This window comes from Eschrichtius robustus, chromosome 10 (genome assembly GCF_028021215.1).
Source record: "Eschrichtius robustus isolate mEscRob2 chromosome 10, mEscRob2.pri, whole genome shotgun sequence".
Classification (NCBI taxonomy): domain Eukaryota; kingdom Metazoa; phylum Chordata; class Mammalia; order Artiodactyla; family Eschrichtiidae; genus Eschrichtius; species Eschrichtius robustus.
In genome coordinates, this window is record NC_090833.1 from 36553355 (window position 1) to 36565367 (window position 12013).

At 37.1% G+C, this 12013-nt stretch overlaps 1 protein-coding gene across 1 annotated transcript in view; it reads left to right on the top strand.

Annotated features, from left to right (window-relative positions):
• Nucleotides 1-12013, top strand: part of GNE (glucosamine (UDP-N-acetyl)-2-epimerase/N-acetylmannosamine kinase) — a 45992-nt gene that overhangs the window by 17384 nt on the left and 16595 nt on the right. The window contains exon 3 of the mRNA XM_068554049.1: nt 8816-9267. Within this exon, the coding sequence (XP_068410150.1) occupies nt 8816-9267 (452 nt within the window). The remainder of the gene's footprint in view (nt 1-8815; nt 9268-12013) is intronic.

A 12013-nucleotide genomic window follows, 5' to 3' on the forward strand; every position in this document is an offset into this window, starting at 1 on the left:
ATTCTGTTTGCTAGTATTTTGTTGAGGATTTTTGCATCTATATTCATCAGTGATATTGGTCTGTAATTTTCTTTTTTTGTAGTATCTTTGTCTGGTTTTGGTATCAGGGTGATGGTGGCTTCATAGAATGAGTTTGGGAGTGTTCCTTCCTCTGCAGTTTTTTGGAAGAGTTTGAGAAGGATGGGTATTAGCGCTTCTCTAAATGTTTGATAGAATTCACCTGTGCAGCCATCTGGTCCTGGACTTGTTTGTTGGAAGATTTTTAATCACAGTTTCAATTTCATCACTTGTGATTGGTCTGTTCATATTTTCTGTTTCTTCCTGGTTCAGTCTTGGAAGGTTATACCTTTCTAAGAATTTGTCCATTTCTTCCAGGTTGTCCATTTTATTGGCATAAAGTTGCTTGTAGTAGTCTCTTAGGATGCTTTGTATTTCTGCGGTGTCTGCTGTAACTTCTCCTTTTTCATTTCTAATTTTATTGATTTGAGTCCTCTCCCTCTTTTTCTTGATGAGTCTGGCTAATGGCTTATCAATTTTGTTTATCTTCTCAAAGAACCAGCTTTTTTTTTTTTTTTTTTTTTTTATACTGCAGGTTCTTATTAGGCATCAATTTTATACACATCAATGTATACATGTCAATCCCAATCGCCCAATTCAGCACACCACCATCCCCACCCCACCGCAGTTTTCCCCCCTTGGTGTCCATATGTCCATTCTCTACATCTGTGTCTCAACTTCTGCCCTGCAAACTGGCTCATCTGTACCATTTTTCTAGGTTCCACATACATGCATTAATATACGATATTTGTTTTTCTCTTTCTGACTTACTTCACTCTGTATGACAGTCTCTAGATCCATCCACGTCTCAACAAATGACTCAATTTCGTTCCTTTTTATGGCTGAGTAATATTCCATTGTATATATGTACCACAACTTCTTTATCCATTCGTCTGTCGATGGGCATTTAGGTTGCTTCCATGACCTGGCTATTGTAAATAGTGCTGCAACGAACATTGGGGTGCATGTGTCTTTTTGAATTACGGTTTTCTCTGGGTATATGCCCAGTAGTGGGGTTGCTGGGTCATATGGTAATTCTATTTTTAGTTTTTTAAGGAACCTCCATATTGTTCTCCGTAGTGGCTGTGTCAATTTACATTCCCACCAACAGTGCAAGAGGGTTCCCTTTTCTCCACACCCTCTCCAGCATTTGTTGTTTGTAGATTTTCTGATGATGCCCATTCTAACTTGTGTGAGGTGATACCTCATTGTAGTTTTGATTTGCATTTCTCTAATAATTAGTGATGTTGAGCATCCTTTCATGTGCTTCGTGGCCGTCTGTATGTCTTCTTTGGAGAAATGTCTATTTAGGTCTTCTGCCCATTTTTGGATTGGGGTGTTTGTTTCTTTAATATTGAGCTGAATGAGCTGTTTATGTATTTTGGAGATTAATCCTTTGTCCGTTGATTCGTTTGCAAATATTTTCTCCCATTCTGAGGGTTGTCTTTTCGTCTTGTTTATGGTTTCCTTTGCTGTGCAAAAGCTTTGAAGTTTCATTAGGTCCCACTTGTTTATTTTTGTTTTTATTTCCATTACTCTAGGAGGTGGATCAAAAAAGATCTTGCTGTGATTTATGTCAAAGAGTGTTCTTCCTATGTTTTCCTCTAAGAGTTTTATAGTGTCCAGTCTTATATTTAGGTCTCTAATCCATTTTGAGTTTATTTTTGTGTATGGTGTTAGGGAGTATTCTAATTTCATTCTTTTACATGTAGCTGTCCAGTTTTCCCAGCACCACTTATAGAAGAGACTGTCTTTTCTCCATTGTATATCTTTGCCTCCTTTGTCATAGATTAGTTGACCATAGGTGCGTGGGTTAATCTCTGGGCTTTCTATCTTGTTCCATTGATCTATGTTTCTGTTTTTGTGCCAGTACCATATTGTCTTGATTACTGTAGCTTTGTAGTAGAGTCTGAAGTCAGGGAGTCTGATTCCTCCAGCTCCATTTTTTTCCCTCAAGACTGCTTTGGCTATTCGGGGTCTTTTGTGTCTCCATACAAATTTTAAGATGATTTGTTCTAGCTCTGTAAAAAATGCCATTGGTAATCTGATAGGGATTGCATTGAATCTGTAGATTGCTTTGGGTAGTATACTCATTTTCACAATGTTGATTCTTCCAATCCAAGAACATGGTATATCTCTCCATCTGTTGGTATCATCTTTAATTTCTTTCATCAGTGTCTTATAGTTTTCTGCATACAGGTCTTTTGTCTCTCTAGGTAGGTTTATTCCTAGGTATTTTATTCTTTTTGTTGCAATGGTAAATGGGAGTGTTTCCATAATTTCTCTTTCAGATTTTTCATCATTAGTGTATAGGAATGCAAGAGATTTCTGTGCATTAATTTTGTATCCTGCAACTTTACCATATTCATTAATTAGCTCTAGCAGTTTTCTGGTGGCAGTTTTAGGATTTTCTATGTATAGTATCATGTCATCCGCAAACTGTGACAGTTTTACTTCTTCTTTTCCAATTTGTATTCCTTTTATTTCTTTTTCTTCTCTGATTGCCGTGGCTAGGACTTCCAGAACTATGTTGAATAATAGTGGTGAGAGTGGACATCCTTGTCTTGTTCCTGATCTTAGAGGAAATGCTTTCAGTTTTTCACCATTGAAAATGATGTTTGCTGTGGGTTTGTCATATATGGCCTTTATTATGTTGAGGTAGGTTCCCTCTATGCCCACTTTCTGGAGAGTTTTTATCAGAAATGGGTGTTGAATTTTGTCAAAAGCTTTTTCTGCATCTATTGAGATGATCATATGGTTTTTATTCTTCAATTTGTTAATATGGTGTATCACATTGATTGACTTGCGTATATTGAAGAATCCTTGCATCCCTGGGATAAATCCCACTTGATCGTGGTGTATGATCCTTTTAATGTGTTGTTGGATTCTGTTTGCTAGTATTTTGTTGAGGATTTTTGCATCTATATTCATCAGTGATATTGGTCTGTAATTTTCTTTTTTTGTAGTGTCTTTGTCTGGTTTTGGTATCAGGGTGATGGTGGCCTCATAGAATGAGTTTGGGAGTGTTCCTTCCTCTGCAATTTTTTGGAAGAGTTTGAGAAGGATGGGTGTTAGCTCTTCTCTAAATGTTTGATAGAATTCACCTGTGAAGCCATCTGGTCCTGGACTTTTGTTTGTTGGAAGATTTTTAATCACAGTTTCAATTTCATTACTTGTGATTGGTCTGTTCATATTTTCTGTTTCTTCCTGGTTCAGTCTTGGAAGGTTATACCTTTCTAAGAATTTGTCCATTTCTTCCAGGTTGTCCATTTTATTGGCATAAAGTTGCTTGTAGTAGTCTCTTAGGATGCTTTGTATTTCTGCGGTGTCTGTTGTAACTTCTCCTTTTTCATTTCTGATTTTATTGTTTTGAGTCCTCTCCCTCTTTTTCTTGATGAGTCTGGCTAATGGCTTATCAATTTTGTTTATCTTCTCAAAGAACCAACTTTTAGTTTTATTGATCTTTGCTATTGTTTTCTTTGTTTCTATTTCATTTATTTCAGCTCTGATCTTTATGATTTCTTTCCTTCTGCTAACTTTGGGTTTTGTTTGTTCTTCTTTCTCTAGTTTCTTTAGGTGTAAGGTTAGATTGTTTACTTGAGATTTTTCTTGTTTCTTTAGGTAGGCTTGTATAGCTATAAACTTCCCTCTTAGAACTGCTTTTGCTGCATCCCATAGGTTTTGGGTCGTCGTGTTTTCATTGTCATTTGTCTCTAGGTATTTTTTTATTTTCTCTTTGATTTCTTCAGTGATCTCTTGGTTATTTAGTAACGTATTGTTTAGCCTCCATGTGTTTGTCTTTTTTACGTTTTTTCCCCTGTAATTCATTTCTAATCTCATAGCGTTGTGGTCAGAAAAGATGCTTGTTATGATTTCAATTTTCTTAAATTTACTGAGGCTTGATTTGTGACCCAAGATGTGATCTATCCTGGAGAATGTTCCGTGCGCACTTGAGAAGAACGTGTAATCTGCTGTTTTTGGATGGAATGTCCTATATATATCAATTAAATCTATCTGGTCTATTGTGTCATTTAAAGCTTCTGTTTCCTTATTTATTTTCATTTTGGATGATCTGTCCATTGGTGTAAGTGAGGTGTTAAAGTCCCCCACTATTATTGTGTTACTGTCGATTTCCTCTTTTATAGCTGTTAACAGTTGCCTTATGTATTGAGGTGCTCCTATGTTGGGTGCATATATATTTATAATTGTTATATCTTCTTCTTGGATTGATCCCTGGATCATTATGTAGTGTCCTTCCTTGTCTCTTGTAACATTCTTTATTTTAAAGTCTATTTTATCTGATATGAGTATAGCTACTCCAGCTTTCTTTTGATTTCCATTTGCATGGAATATCTTTTTCCATCCCCTCACTTTCAGTCTGTATGTGTCCCTAGGTCTAAAGTGGGTCTCTTGTAGACAGCATATATATGGGTCTTGTTTTTGTATCCATTCAGCCAGTCTATGTCTTTTGGTTGGGGCATTTAATCCATTCACGTTTAAGGTAATTATCGATATGTATGTTCCTATGACCATTTTCTTAATTGTTTTGGGTTTGTTTTTGTAGGTCCTTTTCTTCTCTTGTGTTTCCCACTTAGAGAAGTTCCTTTAGCATTTGTTGTAGAGCTGGTTTGGTGGTGCTGAATTCTCTTAGCTTTTGCTTGTCTGTAAAGCTTTTGATTTCTCCATCAAATCTAAATGAGATCCTTGCCGGGTAGAGTAATCTTGGTTGTAGGTTCTTCCCTTTCATCACTTTAAGTATATCATGCCACTCCCTTCTGGCTTGCAGAGTTTCTGCTGAGAAATCAGCTGTTAACCTTATGGGAGTTCCCTTGTATGTTATTTGTCGTTTTTCCCTTGCTGCTTTCAATAATTTTTCTTTGTCTTTAATTTTTGCCACTTTGATTACTATGTGTCTCGGCGTGTTTCTCCTTGGGTTTATTCTGTATGGGACTCTCTGCGCTTCCTGGACTTGGGTGGCTATTTCCCATGTTAGGGAAGTTTTCGACTATAATCTCTTCAAATATTTTCTCTGGTCCTTTCTCTCTCTCTTCTCCTTCTGGGACCCCTATAATGTGAATGTTGTTGCGTTTAATGTTGTCCCAGAGGTCTCTTAGGCTGTCTTCATTTCTTTTCATTCTTTTTTCTTTAGTCTGTTCCGCAGCAGTGAATTCCACCATTCTGTCTTCCAGGTCACTTATCCGTTCTTCTGCCTCAGTTATTCTGCTATTGATTCCTTCTAGTGTAGTTTTCATTTCAGTTATTGTATTGGTCATCTCTGTTTGTTTGTTCTTTAATTCTTCTAGGTCTTTGTTAATCATTTCTTGCATCTTCTCAATCTTTGCCTCCATTCTTATTCCGAGGTCCTGGATCATCTTCACTATCATTATTCTGAATTCTTTTTCTGGAAGGTTGCCTATCTCCACTTCATTTAGTTGTTTTTCTGGGGTTTTTTCTTGTTCCTTCATCTGGTACATAGCCCTCTGCCTTTTCATCTTGTCTATCTTTCTGTAACTGTGGTTTTTGGTCCACAGGCTGCAGGATTGTAGTTTTTCTTGCTTCTGCTGTCTGCCCTCTGGTGGTTGAGGCTATCTAAGAGGCTTGATGGGAGGCTCTGGTGGTGGGTAGAGCTGACTGTTGCTGTGGCGGTCAGAGCTCAGTAAAACCTTAATCCACTTGACTGTTGATGGGTGGGGCTGGGTTCCCTCCCTGTTGCTGTGGCAGTCAGAGCTCAGTAAAACCTTAATCCACTTGACTGTTGATGGGTGGGGCTGGGTTCCCTCCCTGTTGGTTGTTTTGCCTGAGGCAACCCAACACTGGAGCCTACCCGTGCTCTTTGGTGGGGTTAATGGCAGACTCTGGGAGGGCTCACGCCAAGGAGAACTTCCCAGAATCTCTGCTGCCAGTGTCCTTATCCCCACGGTGAAACAGAGCCACCACCCGCCTCTGCAGGAGACCCCCCAACACCAGCAGGTAGGTCTGGTTCAGTCTCCCCCAGGGCCACTGCTCCTTCTCCTGGGTCCCGATGCACACATTACTTTGTGTGTGCCCTCCAAGAGTGGGGTCTCTGTTTCCCCCAGTCCTGTCAAAGTCCTGCAATCAATTCCCACTAGGCTTCAAAGTCTGATTCTCTAGGAATTCCTCCTCCCGTTGCCGGACCCCCAGGTTGGGAAGCCTGATGTGGGGCTCAGAACCTTCACTCCAGTGGGTGGACTTCTGTGGTATAAGTGTTCGCCAGTCTGTGAGTCACCCACCCAGCAGTTATGGGATTTGATTTTACTCTGATTGCGCCCCTCCTACCGTCTCACTGTGGCTTCTCCTCTGTCCTTGGACGTGGGGTATCCTCCTTGATGAAGTCCAGGGTTTTCCTGTCAATGATTGTCCAGCAGCCAGTTGTGATTCTGGTGCTCTCGCAAGAGGGAGTGAGAGCACGTCCTTCTACTCCGCCATCTTGGTTAATCCTTCCTTCTTAATGCTTTTAAGGGTGGTTCAGAGAACCAGCTTTTAGTTTTATTGATCTTTGCTATTGTTTTCTTTGTTTCTATTTCATTTATTTCTGCTCTGATCTTTAGGATTTCTTTCCTTCTGCTAACTTTGGGTTTTGTTTGTTCTTCTTTCTCTAGTTGCTTTAGGTGTAAGGTTAGATTGTTTACTTGAGATTTTTCTTGTTTCTTTAGGTAGACTTGTATAGCTATAAACTTCCCTCTTGGAACTGCTTTTGCTGCATCCCATAGGTTTTGGATCGTCGTGTTTTCATTGTCATTTGTCTCTAGGTATTTTTTTATTTCCTCTTTGATTTCTTCAGTGATCTCTTGGTTATTTAGCAACGTATTGTTTAGTCTCTGTGTGTTTGTGTTTTTTACGTTTTTTTCCCTGTAATTCATTTCTAATCTCATAGCGTTGTGGTCAGAAGAGATGCTTGATATTATTTCAATTTTCTTAAATTTACTGAGGCTTGATTTGTGTTCCTAGATTATTTAATAAGGTCAGCATAATCCTGATACCAAAACCTGAGAAAGACATTATAAGAAAATTCAGATCAGTATCCCTCACGAATTATAGACATAAAAATTTTAAACCAAAAATTAGCAAATCATATCAAGCAATATACAAAAACAGATAATACGTCATAACCAAGTGGGTTTATCTCAGGAATTCAAGATTGATTTAACATTCGAAAATCAATTAGTGTGATTCACGTATTAACAGAGTAAAGGGGAAAATCAGATGGTACAGATGAACCAGTTTGCAAGGCAGAAATAGAGACACAGATGTAGAGAACAAACTTATGGACACCAAGGGGGGAAGGTGGGGTGGGATGAATTGGGATATTGGGATTGACATATATACACTAATATGTATAAAATAGATAACTAATGAGCACCTGCTCTATAGCACAGGGAACTCTACTTCACTTCCCTGTACAGTAGAAACTAACACAACATTGTAAAACAGCTATACCCCAATTAAGGAAAAAGGCGGGGGAGGGGGGCAAGAACCAACACAATCATCTCAATAGATATTAAAAAAGCATTTGACAAAATTCAACAACTAGTTATGGTAAAACCTTTAGCAAACTTGGAATAGAAAGGAAATTCCTCAGTCTGATAAAGACCACCTGTGAAAAACCTATAGCTAACATAAAATTTGTGCTTTTCTCCAAAGATTGGTAACAAGGTAAGGACATCCACTTTCACCACTTCTCTGTGTACTGGATGTAACAGCCAGTGCAATGAAACAAGAAATATAAATAAAGGCACAAGATTGTCTTTATTTACAGACGACATCATAGCTTTTGTAGGAAAATCCAAAGGAATCTATAAAATGACTACTAAGCCATCAGTATGATGTATGTAAAGAATCCTTCATGATCTGAGAAAATATAGTGTTAAATAGACTAACTAGATTACAGAATTGTACTATGATGTGTTCTCAACCATGTTAAAATATTATGCATAAAATGGCTAGAAAGAAATCAAAATGGTAATACTGATATTGCTGAGTGGTAGGTTTATGCATGATAATTTTCTGTATTTTCCAACTTTTAAATAATAAATGTACTATATATTTAGAAAAAAAAAGTCAGATCTTTTAAAATCTAGTCATAACAGGCAGGAAACTTTAAGGCATTGAGAATTGCTGTTGTTACTGAAGCATGAAACAGACCTGAAACTGCATTTCACAGCCAATTTAAAAACCTACATTTTCACCCCAGTCAGAATTATGCTGCATTAATGGTAACATACAAAGAGAATTCAGGAGATAATTTCCATCATTCAGAAATTTATATTATAGTGACATGTCAGGTATCCTGGTTCAATACTATTTTTTTTAATGAGCTCTGCTTTTATAAGTAATTTTTTTCTATTAAGTAGCATATTTCTTTTTAAAAATATATATATATTTTAAAAAAGAAAGAAAAAGTTGTGACCACTGTAAAATTTACTCTCTTTTTTCCTGATAAAAACATTCTCCCTCCGATGTTTCTCCCTCCAGGTGCTCACTGAAGGGGGCACAAGTGAGACCTCCCAGGTGCGGGATGTGTTGATCTGGGTGGTGGCTAGAGGGGTGTTTGTGTAGAAAAATTAATCAAGTGATCTGTATATTTATGGTCTGTGCTTTTATTTTTGTGTGTAAGTTACACTTCAGTTTATTTTAACAAGGAAATTTTGTGAAATATTTCTCCCTTCAGGGTTAATGTTGATGTTTTTATAGCCCTATACTTAAGAACATGCTCTCACATTTTTCTCTCCTGCTTTAGAAACACATATCGCATGATTGAACAAGATGACTTTGACATTAACACCAGACTACACACAATTGTCAGAGGGGAAGATGAGGCAGCCATGGTGGAGTCAGTGGGCCTGGCCCTTGTGAAGCTACCAGATGTTCTTAACCGCCTGAAGCCTGATATCATGATTGTTCATGGAGACAGGTTTGATGCCCTGGCTCTGGCTACGTCTGCTGCCTTGATGAACATCCGAATCCTTCACATTGAAGGGGGGGAAGTCAGTGGGACCATTGATGACTCTATCAGACACGCTATAACGAAACTGGCTCATTATCACGTGTGCTGCACCCGAAGTGCAGAGCAACACCTGATTTCCATGTGTGAGGACCATGATCGCATCTTGTTGGCAGGCTGCCCTTCCTATGACAAACTTCTCTCTGCCAAGAACAAAGACTACATGAGCATCATTCGGATGTGGTTAGGTATGTATCAGACTTCATTCAGTCTAATGGTTGCTTTTGTCCGAAAGTTTGGGTATGCTTCAATCCTTTGGAAACTACTGTGGATAGAATGTTCCATTAGCAATCAGAAGGCCAAGGTTTTTAGTTCATAGATCTCACCCTATGGTATGACTTCACCTCTCTGAGACTCACCTTTTCTATAAAATAGACTTAGTGGATTGAATTTTTTAAATCTATGCTATTTTTATACAATGGAATGCTTTTAATCCATTAAATATAATGTTATAGGTGAATATTAGTTACAGGGACCGATCCTGATATATCAAAAAGGAAAAAAAAGCAGGCTATAAAATTATATGTATAATGATACATTTTTATAAAAACAGTAACGTAGAAAGGTCGGAAGTATGTGCATCAAGTCATTTATAATATTCACTTCTGGTTAGTAGAATTAAGTGTTTTTTTTTCCTTTATTTTGCTTTTTCGCACAATGAAAAAAATTGTTATTTTTAATTTTAATGCCTTTCTTCTGGGTTTGTTGGAATACTCAGATAAGATAATGAATGTTGAAAGCAGTTATAAGGGATTATGATTATTATTAAAAAGCAGAAGTCATAGTTGTACCATTAGAGATTGTTACCTCTGTAAGTAAGCCTTAAGGTCTGAAATCTTCAATGATCAATGATCTAGATTCCTGGAAATTACTTTTTGCTAATCAGAGGCAAAGAAAATAGGTTTACAAACAATGTCAATTAGTTAATTTATAGTGAGAGTACTATTTAGAGGGCCAATCAGGACTAATCGTCTATTTAGGTATTTAGGACTTTCCTCTGTGAAGAGGTAGATCTGTTGAATAATGAAATTAATAGTAAATTGATTGGGTGATTGTGTAATCAAAGTGATTGTGTATATTTTAAATCCAGATTACATTAGAACAGGAAATAAATTGGGTTTTTCTACTATATAAGTTAATCCAGTCTATATATTTCTTATCCTTGGACAGATTCGTAGCTACCAGGGAACCTGTCAAGATAATGCTGATGGAACAGGCTTCTGTCTCTTCAGTCTCCCCTTTCTGCATGCTTCTACGTAAACATTCTTGCATTCTGTTCTGATTATAGTGTTAGCTCACTATGTCTTCTGAAAAACTTTGTATTTCTGAAAAACTTGTAATGAATAGAAAATAACCCTTATAAAGCAGAATACAGCAAAATTGTACTTGTAGGGCTTAAGGTTGTCTTTGGAACCTTTTAAGCAGTTTGTTTGTGAAAAGAAGAATGACGAAATAGCAAAAACTAGATTTTTTTTTTTTAAACCAGTTGGGGGGGAAAAGACATTGAGCCAAAGCCACCTGTCCCTGGCAATAATACCTTTTGTGCAAAGCCTGTACCTGCTTCTCAACCTGCAATTTCTGACATTATCCTTCTGCTTATAAGAAAAATAGTATTGGGTAAGCCACTCAGAACATGCAGCTTTGTAACCAGAACATTAATAAATAACAGTCCTAATAAAAATATTAGCAAAGTTAAAAAGACATGTTACATTCCTAATACTGAAAGAAATACCACAGTAAATATAGAACTTTTTGACCCAAAACCAAGTAATGGTACCATAATGGAAAGGGTTGTGTGGAAGGGCTGAAGCTGCTGAGTTCTGGAGACAAAGGCAGATAAATGCCAGAAGTCATACATTGAGGACCAGGTGCAGGCTTTGCACAAAATATATTATTGCCAGGGATGGGTAGCTCCAGCTCATCGCTCTGTGTTTTCTTTTTCACTGTTCTTTTTTACTACTTTGTACAAAAATTTAGTAATTATATCCCCACCCCACCCCCAGTTTAGAACGTGATACGGGACCAGTCATTTTTTAAAATAAAATTTTGGAGCTTGTAGTCTTTTAAATCAAATACTACTGAAGATTCTTAGTAAAAAATTTCTGTTACCATTAAATTATAAAACGTAACTGCTGCTGATTGAATTTGGATTAATGATAAACATAGTTCATGCTAAAGTTGATCATTAAAATTAATATCACAAAGAAATATATTCTTTCATTAAAAATAAGTGAGTAGAAAAAAACAACAAAACAAACAAAAAAATAAGTGAATAGAGCTCATCTTCAGTTTTATGGGATAATATAGGCCCTGTTGCAGAATTCTTTGTGTTATTTGGCATGGCACTGTCCATCCAAATCTTTTACACTTTACATTTTTGCTGAGGAACTGTCCTTGGGATCCCAGCCTGGGGATGAGTGAAGCCTTTCTAGTCCTTTGAACAGAGTTAGAAACACTGGTGGTTTGTTGAATCTGGTGGGCGATAGTGGGGAAATGCCTATGCATTATACGAAATTTATTTCATGCTCAATCAATCTCTAAATGCCCTGATTTGCAACACATTATTACTCATTAATATTGCTGATAATTCATTAGAAACACTAGTTAGAAATTGGGAAGAGTCACATTTTTCTAACGCTTTGAAATATTTTGAATTTTAAAACAATGAAGTCTAGTGTCTACTATTTAAAATTATATATTTTGTTTGTGGTAGCAAGCACCTTTGTAAAACATTAAGTTCCCTGAGGAATCCTTGGACTTGTTGCTATAAGTTCTTATCCTTTGATCCGAATTTGGATGCCCTGCTTAGAATGTGACAAATTGTTTTTTTCCTTAGAATTTTAAAACATAGACTTTGGGGTTTTGCTTTTTAGAATTTGCTTCTTCCTCCTTTAAGATTCTTAACTAATGAAGCAATGTGGTTTGATTTTCTTT